Here is a 23,351-nt window from a genome sequence, read left to right on the forward strand (position 1 = left end):
TAATATTAAGAGTTATCTAATTAATGGTAGATTTTATCTTCAAATAATTTTAATATTCATAATATTATTTTTATTTTTTAATTTTATGCTAATTATAATTTATTGGTGTTTATAATTTTTTAAAAATTCATTAAAAATTAAAGTATACTGTTATATTCAATAGCTATTGATACAATCAAGGATAAAAAAAAATTTTTTTTCTTAGTACGCATGTAACATTAGTTTTATTTGTAAATTACATATAATTATTCATTTTATTATTTATTACTCCTTAAATGCAAATACAAAACAAAATACTTTTAAAGTTTAGAACATATTATATTATTATAAAATAAATGCTCTTGAGTTTCAATATAGCTCTTTCTATTTTATCTTTATTTGGATTTCTTAGAAATTCGGAAGATTAAAATTTGTCAATTTTATTTGTGCTCCTAATTTGAATATAATATAAAACGAGATTATAGTAAAATAAATATAAACATTGAAAACACATACTTTGTGTGTGTGTGTGTGTGTGTGTGTATGTTTAAATTTCCAATAAAACAGAAACTAACAATGACCGACGTGTAATTTAGAATGACAAAAATAAAGGCTCTCGATTTTTCGAAATTAAGATAATTAAATTATTTATTCGTCTAAGCACAATTTCACTTTCAAGTAAATATAAATATCTGAATTTTAAAGTAACGAGTATCACAAAAAAGAAATTTTTATCATCTAAAAAAATTAATGATAATTGTAGTTAAAATAAGAAATAATATTTTCCCACAATACATAGTACAATGATATGCACTTACGTAAATAGTTATTTATGCCATTATAATTTGCATATTTATAATACAATATTATATAGAATTATTGAAATTTAAACAATTATTGTAAAATATACAAAAAATTTCTTGTTCTATAAGTACTAAAATTGGAAAAAAAAACATTATATTTTAGAAAACAATTTTTCTTAGCCTTTTATTTATTTATTATTTTAATTTCTGACTTCTTAATAGACGTATCGGGTTTCCTAATGTTTTATGTTTAAGAAAGCTCTAAAAATTTGTCCAACTGCTTTTTAGAATTAATTTTTTTATGAAAATATATATTCGACCATCTTCGTTGTAATTATAATAGGATATGCAACTTTAGAATGATTAAAATTCACTTGAAATATATATTGAAGAGTTTTTACAATTCTTGACAATTCATTTAATGTATGAAGATATTGTTAAACTACGTAAAATCAAATCTTTGATTTTGTAAATAATGTACAATTTTTTAAATTAAAAATTTAAAACGAAAAATATGAAATCTTATGAAACTTGGTATATTATAAATAAGCTTGTTTTGCAAAAAGTCATTATTTGTATAAACTTTATATTTCTAAGTCGTATTTTTAAACATACTAATTTAAATACTTCCCTTAACAGACAATATTTTACTAATGGCATAATGCAATTGTAGTTTTTCGATGTTTTTTTTTGTTTTTCTCTTGTTTTTGTTTTTTTTTTTTTTTTTTTCTTTTTTTTTTTTTTTTTTAATAATTTATACGAACACTTAAAATAATTACAAGAAAATTTTTTAAAACAGATGCAAATCAGACTATTACTCACACTCAATTTAGATTACTCAAGTGATTCTCATTTAAAAAATAAAGAAATATAAATAAAACTGCTGGAAAGTTGAACGGAATCATTAGGTGAGTATCCTTCTATATTATATAATAATATTCTTCTTTTTTTTATAATAAAAGAAATATAAAACATAAACTATTAATTTTATTTTTGCTATTACTTAGTGTTGTTAGGTATCTTAATACAACATATATTTAAAGTATTTGTTCTTAATAAATAGCTGTTGAATATTTTTTATGATGTTTGATTAAATTTCTATCTAATACAATAGTATTATTTCAGAATTTTACAAAAAAAAATTAGACGAAATTTTTAAAATGCAACTCTTTAATTACTTGATAGATAAAAGACGAATCGTTATTTAAACATAATTTAGACATAAAATTCAATCACTCATAATAAGTTGTTAGTTATTTATTGAATAATTATTTAGAGCTTTAAAATTCTATTAAATTTATTCATTTGAATTTTATTCGTCTCACTTACTTAAAACTAATTTAATGAATGCAAATAACCGTACAAATGAAAAAAAAAAAAAAAAAAAAAAAAAAAGAAGATGTAGATTTACTTGACTATTGGTTTTTTTTATTAATACATATAATTATTATATGTTACTTGAATGCTTTTCGATTTAATGGAAGACGATTAAGATCAGTATACGTTGAAGAAAAATTCGAAGAAAGTCAATTTTTAAAAATATAAAAAAAATTATAATAAATAATTAATAATACAAGTACATTTATTATTATAATTATAATCTAATTTTTCACTTGTTAATTTAATGTATGCGATTTGCAAGTTTGGAAAAAAATTTTGTTTCTTATACTGTTATATTCTATTATTAACTATTTTTATCTTATCACAAAAATAGCTACATTGTGTTCAATAAAGAAACAATGAGTTATTATAAATATGATTATTTGATTAGTTTTTGATAATGAAAATTCACGAATGACAGTATAATGGCATTTGTCGAATGATCATATTTTTTTCGGTGGCAGACGTCTAAACAATATACCGTTCAAATTTTCGTTCGAGACTTTATTTATTCAATATGATTTTAGTCGAATAATAATCAATTATCTCTGTCCACTTATAAACTTACAATTTGAGATTGTTTGTATGCGTGCATATTATGATTATTTCTATTGCAACTATTACTTACTACTACCACGGTTACGGCTACTGCACTGTAACTGCCACTTCTATTATTATTATTACTACTAAAATTAGTGTTATGATTATTATTAATTCATTATTCAATTAATAAGTTTCTATTATTTATTGTTGTATACAGTAATCATTAGATTTTACGAATAACACATTTTCCTTAATTTCATTTAATTACAATATATTACTTTTTCTTCTTATGACAGTGGAATTTTGTTTTGTATGTATAAGTAATCAAATATTATATGTATACAAAACCTCTTGCTTATTTATAACAACAAATCTTGATGTTTTCATCATAATTACGATTAATTTAATGAATTTTCAAATATTTTAATTTTCTAACTTTTTTAAAACTAACTATTCAAATTAATATGACAATAATAGAAAAATACAACATTCATCTTTGATTTAACAATTCTGTACATATAATAAAATGCTATTTTACAAAATAAAAACCGTTATAGCATAACCAAAAATAGAAACATTATATATTTAAAATTTATTCTTATGCTAGAATGATGATTACTGCTACTACTACTAATAACATCAATAACAACAACAACGACGACAACGACAACGACAACAACGACGACAACGACAACAACAACGACGACGACGACGACGACAACGACAACGACAACAACAACGACGACGACGACGACAACGACAACAACAACAACAATAATAATAACAGTGGTTAAAGTAATAGCAGCAGCAACAGTCAGCAAATATTAATATAGTAGTAGTAGTAGTAGTAGTAGTAGTAGTAGTAGTAGTAGTAGTAGTAGTAGTAGTAGTAGTAGTAGTAGTAGTAGTAGTAGTAGTAGTAGTAGTAGTAGTAGTAGTAGTAGTAGTAGTAGTAGTAGTAGTAGTAGTAGTAGTAGTAGTAGTAGTAGTAGTAGTAGTAGTAGTAGTAGTAGTAGTAGTAGTAGTAGTAGTAGTAGTAGTAGTAGTAGTAGTAGTAGTAGTAGTAGTAGTAGTAGTAGTAGTAGTAGTAGTAGTAGTAGTAGTAGTAGTAGTAGTAGTAGTAGTAGTACAAGTAAAATGAATTCAAGAATTAATACTATCCTTAAAATTTAAAAAAAAAAGTTGGCTTTAATTATCTATAATATGTAAAGTCGTTGGTAAATAATAAATGTATCGATATGTTGTTATCTAAAATACGTTTACTTACACTGGGAATATTAACTCAAAGGTATGCATTACGAAGAACAATAAAAACTTTTAGTATTATTTGACATTAGATATAATGACTAATTAAATAATAATATATTTAAAATAAGCATCGACGTTGTTACTCTTTGATGTTTTTAAAGCCTTCTTGAACATTTAATTGATTTGTATTAGCGGAATGGTTTTTATTTTTGCTTTTTCAATATTACAATAACTTAAAAATCAATTTTTATTATCATTAATCAAAAGCATATACAAGCAACCAAACAATGCCAATCTTTAACAAACGAATATAAGTAGAATCTAGTCTATCGTGAGAGAGTTGTCTGCATTTCTGTTCTTATTTAATTTGAAAATCTTAAAAACAAGCTAGAATTTATTTAATTTGCTTAACTTTGAAGAATTCAAAAAACACTTCATTGAGTAAAAAAGCATTAAATGAACAACTCTAATGAGATATGCGCATCTTCTCTTTTTCTTGTAATTAGAAAAGTATATATTTGTATTGAACGAATATGTTGGCTCTTTATAAATATTTCATTTAATCAAGTTTGGAAGATTTTAGAAAAATTTAACATTTAATTTAAAGTAACGCGATTTTCTATTATACACATTAAATCACGAAAATATAAATATTTAAAATAACGATCTCTTTATGCAGTCTTTAATTTAATAAATATATCTCATTCTAATATAACAAATAATAAAAGTGATGATAATTATAATAATGATGACGATGATGATGAAGAGGAGGACGACGATGAAGATAATAATAATAATAATAGCAATAGAAGTAGAAGTAGTAGTAGTACTGATAATAATAATAATAATAATAATAATAACAACAACAATAACAATAATAATCACATGAAAAATTAGTTTGCAAAACTTATTTATAAAATAAGATTTATTTTATCGAAAATAAAATGTAACCTACTAAATAAAAAACGACTCTACTTTGTCAAAAAAAAAAAAAAAAAAAAAAAAAAAAAAAAAAAAAAAAAAAAAAAAAAAACATATTATAAGTAAAATCTATTGAATATTTACAGAATTTTTAATAAAAATAAAATGAGTTTTCGAAAAATTGAAAGTTTTAATTAATTTCAATTAATTTTGATGTCAAGTTTATTTGGCTTAGTGCTATCCGAATATTCATTTCATTGTTGAAAAACTAAGAAAGCAAATTTTTCATGAAATATAAAAAAGAAATTACGTATCAACAAACTTCCCATAAATTTAAAGATTAAAATTTTTTTTTTTTTAAATAAATATATAAATAGTCAATCACTCCTGCATTAATTCCTTTCCACGTTATGATACGTAAAATGCATATATTTCGAATTATAGACTTACGTATTATTATTTGCCTTAATTATTTTTAGTAACATTTATATTGATAAAAGTACGTTTGTTTGACTATTAAAAATTATTTTAATTTCATCGAGAATCGCTTGTTTCCTAAAAAGAATGATTTTATTATTATTATTATTAAAAAAAAAAAAAAAAAAAAAAAAACAAGTAACATATGATTGCAAAATATTCCTAGGGATTAAATCTTTATAGTGAAATCCTCTCATTCCGGAGTGAATTATAAGTATTAAACTGTAATCTCACTCTAACATAGTGAATATTCACCCTAGTATGAATGAACTTCATTAAGTGCATACGGGAGCAACTTAAATATTCATTTGCAGTAAGCCTGCGTAAATTAAATTAATAAGACAGCGAAATGCGAGTAATTAATAATAGTCCGCGTTTTATTTTACGCATACTCGATACATTTGTTCGCGCGTACTCGCATGCAAATCCTATCTATCCTCTCGAGATCTTCGATTCGTCAGAAAAAAATATGTGTACATTATATACCAGTCCATATACCAATTCTCGCAATTAATGATTCTCTTTGGCCCTTACACGGCTCGTTGGCCGTTTACGTGGCAGCGTCATCCTGAGCCGCTGTCGCAGCTGTCGTCATCGGTACCACAGTCGCCACTGCTTCCTCCTGCTCGAGGCGCGAGGAGCCGCAGACCCGGCACTTGCAGCACACGATACAGGGCGCGGCGAGGAGTAGGAGGGGCGAGGCCACCAGGAGCAGGAGCCCGAAACCCGCGAAGATCCCTATTACCTGCGTCCGATGCCAGATGACGGAAGCACGCGAATGACCCAGCTTGTTTTTGCAGGGTCCCTTGTCATAGTGCCGTAGCAGGAAGTCGTCCTGTACAAGGAATCGGACAAGGTTCAAGCTGTTCTTTCCTGTTTCTTTTTTTTTTTTTAAACACCTTTAAGCACCGTGTCACCATGGATTATCGATAGGACCATATTATTCAACACTCAGTATTAATTTTGAATTGGTGAAACAATATTGAAATCTTGAACAATGAAAAAAAAAAATCAATATTGAGGATTGAAAATGACAAAAAATTTCATTTGAACCGATATTCTTTAATGGTGATTTCTCCATTAAAGTTAAGGCTAAGGGGGAAGCTACAATGTATTCAATATATATTCTTTAATCATTTAAAAATATTAAAATGATGATTTTTTATCATGAAATTTTTTTATATTTACTGATTTGCGAAAAAGCTTTTATAAAAGTCTTATACAATAAGTAATTTCCTTAAAATGGTATTATCTCGGATCAATAAATTAAAAAAAAATTTACATTTAAACACGAGTACATAGTTTTTCTTTATTAACTTAAAAAAAGACGTTCCTTTGTAGAAATTAAGTCAGCAATATTAATAATATTGCATCTTCAGAAAACATTTCTTATAAGATTCAGCTTAAGCAAATACTTTCAGACAATGTTGTTGTTACTAATTAATTTTTTGACAATTTATAGCTTTCTATAGCATTCGAGATAATTCTAATCGACCTTGTAGATTGTCAATTAATTAAATATAAAATTATTTCTTCAGGGAAATTAACAATTGCCTTCTGTCTTTTATTCTTGACACTTCATTAAGTTGATATTAATTAATTAATTTTATTTGTATACAATTTTGAAAATTTAAGTACAAAAAGCATTTGTTTTTGGTTTTTTTTTTTTTTTTTTTTTTTTAACTAAAGTTCGAATCGTTTATGAATCCTTTTATATTGATGATATTCAAATTAAATTGAAAAGAAAATTGACATTTTATAAGTCTCGAGTACTTGAAAAACTGAGTCATTGTATTTTGCTTTGTTTGAAAATTTTAATTTATATTTACAAATCTTGTGAGTCATATACCTTTATAAAAACGGATAATTATTTTATGAATACACTAAGAAAACAATTGCCCTGTTCAGTTTCTTCTTTTCGTATCACTCGTGCGATATAAGTACGATGTGACGTTTCTGTTTATTGTATGATTGATATGTATGAAACATTCTTAGATACTTGACAAAAGAAATTTCCAGTTTTATACTACAAAGAATATATTTTAATATTTAAAAATTTAAAAGAATATTAGATTGATTAATTTTAATGTTATAATTATTTTTGTGCATCAATTATAGAATAATTTAATAAAGCTGAATTTACTTGAACTTATTATAAAATAACGCTTGCAAAAAAAAAAAAAAAAAAAAAAAAAATTGATATGTGTCCCTGTATGTCCGAGCCTTCGTGAATATGTCCGTAAATTAGTTTATATACAATTTGAAAAACGTATAACCATTAGAAATTTCTATAAAATTAATTTTTTCTTACATTTAAAGTTATCTTTTATACATACATACGCATTTTATTAATTATCGCTAACGTGATTTTACACTTAATCATGTATGATCTTGTCAGAATACTTATTAGATTAGATTAGATAAAACATATTTAAAGATAATTAATTTTTATCGAAGATTGTAATAGTGATATCTATAAAATACAAATATATATATATATATATATATATATATATATATATATATATATATTTTCGATATAAACTAATGTTACTATATGCTTTTGTTATTTTATATTTATTTAAATTATAAGGTGTATGTAAATACATCGAGTTTGTTAAATACCACTGATATCACTATTTCTGTGAAATGAAATTATTTAAAAACTATAATTAATTTTCATTATTAATATATAAATAAATAAATAAATGTGTGTGTATGTAACGCACATAAAAACAACGCGTTGAGAGTTATTCTTCGTTAATCTATAAATAAAATGTAATTGGAGTAGGAATGTTGTAATTTTTAAATAAAATAATATGTGATAATATTATGGGAGATTATGCTACAACGTAATACTTTTTACAAAACTGTCGGGTTTAAGATTTTAAAATAAATAAAGTGTAAAATTGAATGAAAACATGTTGAGATTTAGATTTAAAATAGAATATAGTATAGAGTACGTGAATTCTTCAAAGAATATGAATATGCAATTACGTTTTAAAAGCTTTTAAATTAGTAAATGATTTTAGTATTGCAATTAAATTGAAAAATTACAATAAATACAATCACAGTTTATACTGCACACACGTGTCCGCGTCCGCGTATATATATATATATATATATATATATATATATATATATGTAGACGCTATCTCACAATGTTGAATATTGACTTACAAATTAGATTCTTTCAAATACACATACTTATCTCATCAAATATTGAATTAACTATATCTTTGTACAAAACTTTTTTTTTTTTATTTTGAATATTGTCTCTTTTTTGTAATTACATTATTATCGAACATCATATAATTATTCATTTTTCATAATGTTTTAAGATAAATCTTGTAATGTGTTTAGTTGAATATTATAACTAATAAATAATACATACATACGAGTAGATTTAATCGCGTAGGAGCGAATTTTTATCACAAAAATTTTATTCATTGTCCCACTATTGAACATTTGAATTTCTATGAAACCTTATGATATGATGAAAATTGATATTTAAGAAAAAATGTAGAAATATCGTGAATTGAAAGTCTTGCAATGTACTTACATCCAGCGATGCCAAGCAATACCAACAAAACACATGCTGGCACCGCTTACACATCATTTGTGCACAGCCCTCATCTTTCTCAATTGGCACAGAACACATTGGGCAGCACTTGATATGATCACTATTAAAAGGTATGCCCAATGGAAGCTCGGGGCAGGGACCATTGTGCCAAGGCTCTCTGCAAAGAGAGCAGAAGTCTGTAGAGCAATTTGGACAATGCATAGGCCCTGGTGAATTCCCATTGGATCCATTGTCGTTTAATGAACAAATGGTTTCACAGCCAGCTCGTGGACACCATGCTCTCTCTTTGTCCATCGACACATCTGCCAAGGATCATTGAGTTAATAAAATTTATACTCTGTTAAACTGGTGACGTTTACCGGATATGGAGTTGAAACTAATTTTAACCGCGTGTATGGTGTATGCGACTAACAATCATATGTGTGCACACAAGGGCATAATTAAAATAACCTGTACGGTAAGTTTAATAGTATGAATGAAATTAAAATAATGTAAAGTATGCACGAGGAAATGTATTGAACAAATAATTCTTTTTTTTTTTTTTTTTAATGCCAATAATAGATTTAACATACTTATTTACCTTGTTCGTTCTTTTTATTTCTAATTGAAAATAATTAAATGTAAAATATTGTTAATATTTATCGAGTAAATAATATATTAACTACTTTGTTAGATAAATAAATATCTTTGTTATTGTACAAAATTCGAAAATTTTTATGATTCATTACGTAAAATTCAAAGTGATGATAGCTTTCATTTTTTAATAAAAATGGCTTTTGGTTTCTTTTTGTTTGTTTGAGGGGGGATGGCAGGGGTAGACAATTACTTAGATTAATAGAAAAAAGTTATATTTTAAAATTTTAAACGCTACCAATATATTAATGCAATCTTGATTACTTTTAATGTATTCAAACTATAAAATCTTAAAGAATATTTATGAATAAATAAATATGAATTGTTATATATTCATTATCATTAATTAAAGGTATTATAATATTCATAATTAATAGTCATATTTCTAACTATTAAATAATATCACATTTTTAATTAATTTTTAATGCAACAAAGTTAATAATTGCATAAATATTTTAATTTAAAATATTTGTTAGTTTATTTATATAGTAGTAAACAAGTACATAAGCATTTAGAATGAATTTTTAAAAAAATATTTGTGTATTTATATAGATTGAAACTATTTGTAAATGTTTTACAATTTTTATTATAGGAATTGAATAAAATATAAATCCAACCTCTATTAAGACGAAATTTGTGATGTTTCTGCACAAGTTCTGGAGTTACGAGTGTACCAATTTCTTTTAAGGAAAGCATACCATCTTGATCACATTTTGCATCGGGACAACTGATATCATAAGCTCCTTCTTCTATTTCAAATTCCACATAAGCACGCATACACTAAAAATAAAATCGTTTCTTTATATTTATTTGATAATCGCATTAAATAATATAACATTACTCGTGTAGATTGAAAAAAGAATTTGATGATCTAAATATATTTTATACAACTACATTTTAGACTGACTTAGATACTAATAATACATATACACACGCATGCATAAAAAACACATGTATATATATATGTGTGTGTGTGCGTGTGCGCGCGCGCGTGTGTATCGTGGCAGTATAAAAAGTAGTAAGTCAGTTAATAATTCCATTTGCAATAAAAAGTTATAGCACAATTTTCAAACTTCATTGATTCAAATATCCTCAATTTAACATTGACTGTGCAACAATTATATTAACAAAAGTAATTTGTTTCAAAATCTATTTTAAAATAAATAAACACATAAATGAAAATTTCCAATTATCTTTAATTACACATTTAATTACAATATTATACAACAGTATAACGATACAACTAATATTATAAATAATGTTTTATATATACATATATATATATATATATATATATATTTTTTTTCTTTTTATAAATTTTATATTATTTTATGATTAGCATTAATCTATTATTTTATTCCTTTAAGTTCAAGGAAGTTAAATATAATTTATACATTTTTTAATGAAACTAACTTGTCAGCTCAATAGAATGGCTACATAAAATTTTACATAAATATACAAATCTTACAGTTTTAAATAATTTTGTTCATAAGTAAGAAGACTTTCTAAAATGATCATTAAATCAAGGATATAAGTGCATAATAAAATCTGAGAATTAAATTGTTTATGTGTAATGTATAATGATATGTAAATTATAATGCATAAACATTATAAATATATAAATATTTTCATTATAACAAACAACTTGAAAGCCTCTTTAATCTTCAAAAAGATATCATCGAATAAAATACACGTTGAACTTGTATTTTTGCAAAATGTGTCACGATGTATCTTGTAATACACGAATAGTAAAAGTAATTACATACATCTTTACAATTGGAGCATCCGCAATTTTCAATGGTGAATGTTTGCGACATCGAGACGTCTGACAAACAAAGCTTGCACAACAGTTGACCGACTTGCTGTTGTGAGGTAGCCGCGGGAACGAAACTTCCAGCGGCTAAGCTGTATCGCGAACTTGAGGCTAGTGACAATAAACTAGAACAGCGCGAACAAACTCTACTTCGATTTACCGGTCGGCCCTCGAGAGCCAAAGTACTTAGTCCCACTGCAGTCTCACATTTCCTTAGAGCCGTCGGCCCTAAGCTCACCCAACTGCCACCTTTTGCCTCCAGGCTTCCACTGCTCTCTGGCCTCAGCAGTGGAGCCTCTCCACTTCTCTTGTTCATTGACTTTTCAGCTAAGGTTAAATTAATTGCACTGGACTCTTTTCGCAGCAGAGGCAGCCTTATGCCACTCAATTTATTATTCTTCTCCATTTTCTTCTGATTTACATTGCCACTGGGTTTAGATGAAGCGTTCACCGTGGTTACGGAACTTGCAGCAGTACCCATATCCATGGGGACAGCTCGTCGTATGACGAGCGAGTGTAGGCTAGGCATCCCCTAATCAACTTGGTATATATCCTTACTGTCCCCTATAATAGTGACTGGTTTCATCTCTCGCTGCGTGAATGCATTTTCTCTTGCTAATGTTCTGAAACACAATTGGCATAATGTACGTTCAAGATTTAATTGCAAGGATTATTTATTATCCATTCACACACTTTCAATTAAATAGGAAATTTCAATTAAATATGAAGGATAAATTGATGCGCACGATTATGATGATTACAATGCCCAAGGGAGACCAGCAATGATAATAGCTTAGCGATAGATTCTGTTGTTTCCGATGGTAATAACTAATGGCATGTAATAAAACTTTTTATTAAGACATTTACTTTTTCATATACTTGCATTTTAAGTACTTTCATTGGCTTTTATAAGATTACAATAGAAACTATTTTTATTGTGAAATAAATCAGTTTTATTAATAATTGACCTGTGCTATTAAATGCAAATAGATTTAAGAAAAATTAATGACATATTGCTGCAAAAGATATATATATATATATATATATATATTTAAGGCTCAATTTCATTTTAATTTAAAATGAATGTTGCATATTTATAAAGTAGTTATTAAGAACCTAATAAGGTAAAATAAAAAAAAACAAAAAAACAAAAGTAAAAGACACAAATAAAAGAATATATAAATACATGTGTAAAAGTTTATACCATTATTGGATTTACGTTGGTGTACAATTGGCGCGAACAATTGTAATGAATATTACAGGCAATGCATTATGTAGAATGGCTAATAGGTTAATTCGAAACCAATACATAAAGTATTACTATAGTCTCTATAAATAAGTCCAATATTAACAAGCAAATAAATAACAATCTATTACGATAACTTTGGTATATACTTTGTGCATGGAAGCATATTTCTGAATAAAGAATCGAATTGAATTTGACTTTGGAATTAGATACATTCCATTTGATTTGAAATCACCATTGATTTTCTGATTTATTAACATTTGAAACGTTATATTATATTGAAATTAATTCATTGTATTAATAAACACGTAAATATGTATAATATACAAATATTTATATAGCCAATGAAATTACCATATGCATGAACATATTGATCAGATATGCTCAATAATTGTTTGCAAAAAATGTAAAACAAATGTATTTTAATTAGATTTATACATTAAGGTTTTTTCATTTTAGTTACAGTTTTACATAATGCATAACAATGCTTTAAAAAATGCTTCAATAAGCCTTTCATTTGATTTATACTAATTTATAATGCCTATTAATTACTCGCACAATTAAGTTTAAAATTTAATCAAAATAATTTTCAACAAGCGGATATTAGAAAAATAATGATACACGCTATGGCATTAAAAATTCTTCTATTCGCATCGACAAATACAAGCACCGAGGTCTATTAAACAAAAGAAGCATTAAAATAAAATAATTTTGTAATTTTACAATAGCAGCATGCCTGTCGTACGGATGTCAGGTTTTATCAAACTTTAAATTTACTAAGACAAATATATGATTTGATCATAAATATCGATGCAGATTTAGAGTCCAACAATAACGCACACTTATCCATATCAAGACTCTCGAGATTAAAATTATAATCGAGCGTGAAATTGAATAGCGACTACGGAAAAGTCTTACTTTTACTGAGTGCCAAAGGATCGATCCTGTTCCAATGCCAATAACGCTCACTCTATTACTTCATGATTTGTCATTTTGGGAAAATCTCATTGTTGCACTCCGTGCACTCCCGAAAGTACAAAAATACAAACAACTCAAGCGTATTCAATGCCGTTCATCATTTATTTCCAGTGTGCAGTCCATTGCAGATAACAAAGGCCAGTCTCTTAACGATCGAGACTAACATGAAGTATAACGTCGCAGTGTGCGGCAGAAGGAGGCCGTACGTACAAGGAGTCTCGTACCAAACAAGCAATACGATAAAAGAAAAATCAAAAACATAAACGGAGGCGAGGAGGCAGAAAAAGGGAGAGTTGGGAATTTTTTAGGGTAAAAGGGGAAAAAGGCGAGGCCGTTTCTCTTCGGGCTCGGGACTAATCACATATACGCGCACAGTCGTAAGCCTTAGGCGACGTCTGCGATCACGAGTCACACGTACAATAATAATACGCGAGTCCTAATGCACCGGAGCCCTCGTAATCCTGTGGATGACGAGACAACGGACAGCAGTTTCGCTGGATTAACAACTTTGGCGACAACTCTCGCATAATTGCACCTCTCCTCGTATCCCCTTCGTTCCTTCACGCTCACTGCATCTCTGTGTGTCTAGCTCGCTCCCTCGCTCTCGCTCCTTCTCGTTCTACGGGAAAACGCACACAAGCACGCCACGCGCACGCACTAGCGTTTATTCGTGGTAGCAGTTCGGTTACTGCTGGCGGTACTGTGTGGTGTCGATGTCACGACTGCGGCGGCGCCGACAACCACACTTTCACCTTATCCTTCTATTTTAATTGTATCGATGATGTTGATGTTGATGTTGATGTTGATGTTGATGTTGATGTTGTTGTTGTTGTTGTTGTTGTTGATGTTGATGTTGCGGCAACGATCCGGGGACACTCCTTGGCGATGATGTATGGACGCGCGAGACATCTTTACTACGAGCCTTGATCCTCCGGGATCCTTGTCATTCGCTATTCGGTCGCCGCTGGTGCGCGCGAGGCCGCGTCAACTGTCAAAAGTCAAAGAAAGTAAGAGGCGGCGAGAGTGGCTTAGCGCGTCTCCTTATTTTTCGATCCGTATGAACGAGAACGTTTTGCACGGGAATTCGTGATATCACGCGGTAAATAAACGACTAGCCGACGATTTTCACTCCTACCATCGTCCACACATCGCTGCTCTCCGTAAGTTTTATGCGATCTTTTAAATAAATCTCCGCTTCTTCGGTCGTACTAGGGATGTAATGCCATAATCTCCTTGCCGTAATAACGATCCATCTTTCTCTTATCGAGAGACGATACGACGGTCGAGCTTACGACTGTACCGCTGACAACGTCGCCGATGGCGATGGCGATGGCGATGACGACGACGACGACGACGACGACGACGACGACGACGACGAAGCAGTGGCGGTGATTCATAGCAGTGGCGGTGATTCATATTCCCGCTAAGAACGCAACGATGACTTTGTCGAGCCAACTGTCCCGCCCCTCCCCCTCTATCTTTTACCACTTCAGCAGCTGGCTATTGTGCCAGCATTCGTGAGACCTTTCCTCGCACTGCCGCTCTTGACTTTCAAGAAGCTCGAGCGATCGATAAGCGCAGCCCCGAAAGCCGCCGAATAATGCAGTAATAAGTGCGATAGAAGGGGGTGAGAGCAATTTGTCAAGAGCGCGTGTAGAATTGCCGGAGCGTGAGTCTCCGGATGATCCGAGTAGCAGTAGCACATCGAGATGGAGCAGACGATACCAGCATCCGAGGACTGGTCGTGGGGACGCAGCCGCAATGGCCTGCCTCGTCAATTCCGCTTAGTTTCTCTTTTCCATTGTAGACAACCGAGCGGATCGGCGAGCGCGAGCCCCTACATTAAACATTGCTCCGATGCTTCCGCGTCCAGCCCCACCCGCGCGTTCCGCTCTCCTTAATGTCGTAATTCTATGGCCGTAGGCGAGTTACGTCAATGTGCGACTCGGCTCTGACAGATAAGGACACGTACACTTTGCCCATCGCGTATGGCTCTCGCTGCCTTATATACATACATTTATTCGTATTATGGAGGAATGTCTGTTGACCGCGTGCGAGATGGCGAAAAAAAATATTTCGCGTTCGTATGGACGCCGGGATGTTTGCGCACAAGGAAGCACGTAGACGGGATAAAAAATTTGAAATAAATTGGCCGACATTTTACACGCTTGTTAACAATTTTTTACGTGCTATTTTTACGTAATGTGACATTATTTATTGTGCAATTATTTTACGTACGCTTAAAAGTTAGATAATAATGAATTATATCGCATTCGCAACAAAGGCCTCCGTTATAATAAATATACAATTTGTAGTGCGATGAGTAAGAAATTATTTTTGTTTCTTAGCATACTATCGTAAATATCAGCATGAAAGGTTATAAGTTTTATAATACAAGTGCAATTTACATTGAAATAGCAGATATAAGCTTGTTTATGAATTGCATTTTATTTTGGAATAAAGGAAATAAATAAGTTAACTTTGTTAGTCTTTGGGTTTGAAAAACAAAAAAACAAAAAACAAAAAAAAAAAAAATAAATAAATAAATAAAACTATAACTAGTCAATATTATTAATTTATATACAAGTAGAGCTATTGGCCAATTTAAGCCATATTTATCTTATAAAAATTGTCAGTATACAACATAGTATACAACATCAAATTATTCGTAATAAAGAGAAATTTCATGCAGCATTATAATGAATAACAATATGATATTATGGCGTAATGTATTTTTTAACTGGCTATACATGAAATTTAAACGGAATGCATTATTTCTATAATGTGAAACGAGTATTTTGATTAATTTTTACAGACATTCTGTACAATAAAAATTGAAAACTACACGTAGATTGTCTGGAAGAGATGTTTGTAAAATTTTTCATCAACACGCGTATTTCCATTGGTTATTAAAGAAAAAAACAAATATACGCTAAAAATGTCAATATTATGAGCTTTTTAACATATTATATTTCGAACGATCGTATATTCGAAATAAAAAATTATTTTAAATTTAATTACAACATTTAATTACTATAAAAAGCTATAAGTTTTTTCAAATGTAATTTCCACTTTAAGTTGTATGGATTTTTTTTTTTTTTTAATTTAATAAAAGTCAAGTTCACTTTGAAAATATTACATTTTAGTGCAAACAATGTTTAAAATGTCCTTGCTGCTAAACATTATAAATAAATATTTTCAAATATTCATATGTGTACGTGTGTATAAGTTTAAAATATATGTTAATTTTACAATTGTAACGCACACTTTTTGATTTACTTGAAATAAGTGAGAGGTGCAATCATCATTTTGTAAATATTCATTATTCGATAATGTTAAGACTTTAAATACTAAATATAAAAATATATGACAAATATGAAAAAATAAGCAATGCATATATTTCATTATTACTAAAAAATGTATTAATATTTTTTATAATAGAATTTCATGCATGTTATTTATATGTATGTATTCATATTTATCTTCATACAATTGTGATACTAGTTTTGATTCAAGTTAACACGACCTTAAAGATTAGAATCGGAGAAAATGATTCAGTTACAAGACACATAATATGTGTACGTAATAATAATGTAGATAGTAAAGCAGTCATTAGCAAATTAACAAAATTTTAAACAATTTTAGTTTAATTAAATTAACGAATTGACAAATCGCATCGTAAACTAGATGTTTAGAAAAGTATTATTGAATATGTTGTTGGTTCTCCAAATATTATATGCGTTAATCGATCTACGGAAATAATCTTTGTTTAAATTAATTTTTACATACACACCCAGCATATTAATAGTTGTGGCAATTATACATTCAATGCCCACACGGTCTATCGTATAATTAAATAGAGAAACAAACGACAATATTAATTTACAATATAAATCTCTTGTCTAAGTTCTTAGAATAATAATAACATTCAATTGTCGTTAATGCATATACTTATAATATAATTTAGTTAAATATTATTTTATTTTATTTTTTATTGATTACATTTTTTTAATCGAACAGCTTCTGTAACCATCAATATAATTAAATAGAAATTAAACTATTTGTACGTGTACTTGTATATATATTTATAAAATCATTTTTTTTTTTTTTTTATATATATAAAATGGTCGATCATGGGTTGATACACTAATTTTTCCAATAGATTGTCTAATGACTTAGTTAGTTTTATTTTTATGAAATCTTACAGTCACTCTTATAATCACAATTGATATTGATATTTGTTTTGATAAACTTAATATTCCGCTAATAATTCGAAAAAAAAAAATTTATTTCCCCTATTTATTTGACAGAACATATATTTAAAATTTTAATTTAATAATATATTAGTTTTTACTATAATACATTTTTTTAATTTACTTTTTAAATGCCTAGTGTGTTCGTTTATTAGATTGTAAAATTAATTATGAATATTTTAGTTTTTTCAATTTTTAATTTAAATAAAAAATATAACACAGTATTACATATTATTTGTACTTATTGAGTATAATCATTTTGAACAAAAAAATTTTACTAAAAATTGTAGATCAAAAATACAGATTGTAAAATATAGTCGATCTTGTATACAAAATTATACAAAATTAAAGAATTCCTTTAATTTTTATCTAAAGCACTTTTGAATACTTATTTTATTATTGACATACACGTATAAGATTTATATTAATACTTATTATTGTGTATAACGTGTGAAAAATTAATTTTAATATAGTAACCTTAAAATTATTCATAAATAAACATTAGACGAGAATAAAGACTTTGATAAAATAAACTAACATTTTTAGAACAATTGATTTATATCAATTGATGTAATAATTGAATTCTTTAAATATATTTTATACAATAATTTATATAATTATTCATATTTTATAATTATATAAGCATTTCATTAATATTAGCATATTTTATATACGCGCAATATTAATTATATTATTATTATTATTAATTATAATAAATTAAATGTATTATTTTAATATTTAAAATAACTAGACAATATATTATATTTTTATTAAAATTCTTCCATCTGATCTATTAGTATTTTATTATAAAAACAAAAGTAAAGTAAATATAAATTTTATCAAATCATATTAACAAATATTTCACAATCGCCAGTAAAATAAATATTTGTACTCATTTCGTTTAATACACTGATTTTAAATATGATCAATTTTCAAGGAATTATTTTATAAATAATTTTTTTTTTGGAAAGTTATAGCGAAACAATTGAATATAAAATTATATACATATATATATATATTAAAGTAATAAATAATTTTATGAATATAGAGATTTTTAATATTTATTCTTTTATTAATATTATTTTATAACATTTATTTTCTGTTAGTTTGCTAATTTTATAAATGAATTTACATATTTTTCTTATCTACATAATATATTATTATAAAAACATATTATACTACCAAAAAAATATTGAATTTATTATGAAGCTTTTTAATTTGTTAAACATACAAAATAATAATTCTTATATTGTATTATTTTAAATAAAATAATATAGAATTGAGATTATAAGTATTATTTAGATTACATGAATTAAAGGAAGTAGTGTTTGCAAATAAATTTAATCGTTGTAAATGAATAATTAAAATTGATATTTATATTTTGAATAGTTATGATTTTTTATCGAAAGACCGGAACATGAAACTTATGCTCTAATGAAATGACAATTTCTTTTATAGAAAGAATAATGCAAGGCCACATTCTGCGTAATTTTTAAAAAAGATTTTACGACATTGCCATTATCGAGGAATTTATGATATCTCAAATAAATAATCTGTTTCTTGCTACTTACGAATATCCGTTGATTCATCACTATTTCGAAATATTTTTCCAAATATCGCAAATGTATTTAAACACCTTTGTTCGATTAATCAATGAAAACAACCATTATAAAATACTATTTCCATTATAGTATTATAACTTACCATTAAAAAATCATTGATTTTATTACTAATTTATAATTAACGAACTTATGTATTTCTTTTTTTACGAATTTCTATTTTTACATTTCCATATTTTTTAATAGAACATAAAATTACTCATTGAATTACCTAATAACAAAGGAATATCGATGTAAATCAGGCATGAGAAAAATTAAATATTAATGATTGGCTTAGGTCCAACTCACTTTACTACCTCATGCACTTTATTTTATGCTGTTCAGTTTATTCTTTGCATGTTATTATATTATATATATTTTTAATTGTAGATAAATAAGAATTGCGGTAAAAAGTAATACAAAATCCGTACAAATGTATTTTATAGATTTTGATTGGAAGTAGCTGATGAAACCTTATTTACCTATCATTTATGTTACCAGATTGATATTACAAATGTCTAAATTAATGATTGTTGATAAAAAATAATAATTTCATATGATAATTTAGTGTGAATCGATATTTGAAAGAAGTTTATGTAAGCTCGCAATAGATGGAGCTGTTTGGATTCTGATAGTTTGCTGATCTTTCGCTGGGCACGAGTGAACGATTCCGGCTACACGACATTGTTTAAGATTTATGTCAGGCAATCAGCCTTGTTGTATTTAAAAAAAAGTAATGAATTTATAAAATTATCTTTGTTTTGTAATTATTGTCTAGTCCGTGCCATCCTTTTTTTTTTTAAGAAAGTCATAATGTTCAGAATTCAAAATACCATTTATAGGTTACATAAAAATGTCAATTCCCACGAACATTTTATATTCTCTAATGCACTCAAACAATCTTATTTAAATTTACCGCAGTTCAAGTTGCATCAGCAGCATACACTCGTAACTCGAAATTTCTGCAATTGGAAAACGTTGATTAACAAATCAAGCAGGTTAGATTTAATATTATGTTAATAATTATGATTTGACGTTGATTATTATTATTATTATTATTATTGTTTGAATTGAATATATTGTTTCATTATTTTATACAGTAAAATTGTATGTTTTTATTATATAATAGAAAGTTTAATAACTGTTATATAAATTTACAATACTGATTACTAATGATTGAAAATTAAAATCAAATCTATTATTTTACATCCATTATAACTGTAGGATCCCAATTTTTGGTAACAATTGTACGTCTCATCAATTTTTATGGATACGACCAAGTATTTTCCAGTTTTTTAAAAAATTCTCTACAGATCGATTAAGTTATAATATAAAAGTGGAGAATAATGTTATGTTATATAAATATGAAAACCCTTGGATGTTCAAAATTTCAGTTGTATGTGCAGTTCTTGTATTTCTTGGAAGTTTGTCTATGATAGATAATGTTTATTTAATTTTATGCAAAGATCTTTTTCATGAAGATAAAAACTTGTTAACAAGATTACGTGAACATATATTCCCTCTATCATTGATTGCTGTTGGTGTTTTATCATGTAAGCTTTATGTTTTTCATAATATTTTGTAATATATTTTATAGTTTAAAAGCAATGATAAATTTTTATTAATATTGATTGGTAGATGGGTAAATAAAATTGTCTATTTCTACAGTCAAATATTAAAAAAATAGTCCAATTAATTATTTAATTCTTTTGTAATAATAATACAAATATTTCATAGGTCCAGTGGTATTGTTTGTTATATGGTATGTAACGAAAAGATCTGTAAAATACATAGTTTTACATAAAGGCAGCACAAAGGCATCTATAGTCACTTATCATCCGATAAAAGGCGAACATAAAATAACTGTACCATTATCAGAGGTAATGTATCTAATCTTTGTATAAATTTAGAAATAAATATAATTATTTTCATCGAATTGATTTTAAATTTAAATATTTAAATAATTATGTTTTAGATAAGCTGTACAGTATCTAGATTGGATAAAAGATCATGCGTGTATATAAAAATAAGAAATAATAAATTTAACTATATGATTGAAAAAGCTGGATCCTTTGTTAATCCAGAATTATTTGATGCCACAATTGGCACACATCGGTTTTAATTAAAACATAATATTTGTAATTGTATACATTGTAAATAAATTTGAATATAAGTAAGTAAGTCTTGTTAATATATTAGATTGCTTTAGTGATGATAAAAAATTCTTTTTAAGTAGTTTACTACAAATATTAAAGAAACATGAGTATTTAGGGAAATGTTAGGGAGGGATAAATAATAAGTTGACCATGTACATTGAAACTTCACCTTTATTCATATGATTTTTTATTTTTTTGCTTTAACATAATTACAAGTATTTGATAATTAAAAGTTAAAAAGATCGATCGATTTATATTTACATATATATATATATATATATGTATATTTATCACATACTTATGTACAATCAAGTGCTTAGAATTATAGTCGAAGACTTTTAAAGTTACAATCAAAGAAAACATCGTAGTATATGCATTCGCCTTGCATATAAACATTTTACTATAGCGTTAAAGATCCAGTATTTTGGTAGTATTCTTCATTTAGAATTAACGCATGATTTTGAATTTTTTTTTTTTTTTTTTTTTTTTTTTTTTTTTTTTGCAAAATTAACATCAGATAAGTAAATTGAATAAATTGTACTTGTGGACGATGAAAGAAATAATTTGTATTTTATTCAGTTTTACATTCAACATGTTTTGTCAACTTTAATTTATATTTACACACGCAAACGCACTCTCACATATGCATTCATACATAACATAAATAATTGAGTTATTGGAAAAGTTTAATGCAACAAACTAGTGTTCTGTTTTTTGTATTTTTTTTTCTTTTTTTTTTTAATACGAAAGTAGATAGAAAATATTGATTTTGTTAAAAATCGTAATTAGCAATCCTCAATACATTTTTTATGATTCAAAGATTTGATGCATTTTGAATTTATGTACTTTTTACTTATATTTAATTAATAAATTTATAACGATAAGAAAATGTTTATTTCAATATTAAATTAATTTACTCAACAGCTAACATCTAACATCTTCATTCTTAATTAAGTATTTGATAAATAGAAATTATAAAAGACTATATGGCAAAAGATTAAAATTAATACGATTAAGATATAAAAATGAATTTATAAACAAATTTGATATATTTTATTTGCCATTTTATTGTTTTGTTTTATTGCATTTTTTTTTTGTATTTCTGTATGTAAAATCCAAATGACTGCTGTATTTTGTTTTTGATAATATGAATAAAAATAAAATTACTAAACTTACAAAATGTACAAAGAAAACTTTTTTCTACATAATTTAAAATTTATCATTTTTAAATAATATAAAATAGTAATATTTTTTTAAATTATATATTTTAATAATAAGATTTTTATTATAATACTTAATAGTATTAATAAAAATGTAAAGTAAATAATTTATTTAAAATAATTATTATACATATATATATATAAATGATCTAATTAAAGAAAAATTCTTTTAAATATATTATTTTGATATTCTGCAATATATAGCATTCCAAGATCTTCAATTAATTATATTAAACACATAAGATGTGTTTAAGCAAAGTATCACTTCAAATTGAATATTGATTTGATTTATTATGAAACCAGTTCACTAGATCTAGTTTTTGTTTCCCACTTTTTCTATATATCATCAAAAATTGAGAAACACATAGCTTTGTGTTATAATGCTCGGTACATTATAGAGATAAATTGAATTCTATATTTCGTATTAAATAACACAGTCATATACTTGCATTCGCATCCGTAAAGATTGAACTTTATTATAAACTATTATATTCCGAGAGAAATATTACACTAGTATTAC

General features: G+C 26.6%; 2 protein-coding genes across 4 annotated transcripts; one reads left to right on the plus strand and one right to left on the minus strand.

The window, feature by feature from the left end:
* Positions 1-5,504: 5,504 nt before the first annotated feature.
* LOC105367506 (probable E3 ubiquitin-protein ligase RNF144A) lies at positions 5,505-14,417 on the minus strand. 3 transcript variants are annotated; one of them, XM_011506247.1, is made up of 5 exons: positions 14,023-14,417; positions 11,334-12,003; positions 10,185-10,347; positions 8,914-9,236; positions 5,505-6,186 (listed from the first exon to the last, which is right to left on the minus strand). In XM_011506247.1, the coding sequence occupies exons 2-5, from the start codon at positions 11,907-11,909 to the stop codon at positions 5,902-5,904; spliced, it is 1,347 nt and encodes a 448-aa protein (XP_011504549.1). In that variant the 5' UTR covers positions 11,910-12,003; positions 14,023-14,417; the 3' UTR covers positions 5,505-5,901. The 3 variants fall into 3 exon arrangements, with proteins under 3 accessions (XP_011504549.1, XP_011504548.1, XP_011504550.1); XM_011506246.1 differs by having other exon boundaries at positions 13,545-14,417; XM_011506248.1 differs by lacking the exon at positions 5,505-6,186 and adding an exon at positions 8,804-8,836 and having other exon boundaries at positions 13,545-14,417.
* A 5,838-nt stretch (positions 14,418-20,255) lies between these two features.
* LOC105367507 (transmembrane protein 223) lies at positions 20,256-21,611 on the plus strand. Its single transcript, XM_011506249.1, has 4 exons — positions 20,256-20,453; positions 20,680-21,008; positions 21,193-21,335; positions 21,431-21,611. Exons 1-4 carry the CDS (start codon positions 20,269-20,271, stop codon positions 21,575-21,577), a joined length of 804 nt encoding a protein of 267 aa, XP_011504551.1. The 5' UTR covers positions 20,256-20,268; the 3' UTR covers positions 21,578-21,611.
* Positions 21,612-23,351: the final 1,740 nt, after the last annotated feature.

Source organism: Ceratosolen solmsi, unplaced genomic scaffold, assembly GCF_000503995.2.
Source record: "Ceratosolen solmsi marchali unplaced genomic scaffold, CerSol_1.0 scaffold7, whole genome shotgun sequence".
Classification (NCBI taxonomy): domain Eukaryota; kingdom Metazoa; phylum Arthropoda; class Insecta; order Hymenoptera; family Agaonidae; genus Ceratosolen; species Ceratosolen solmsi.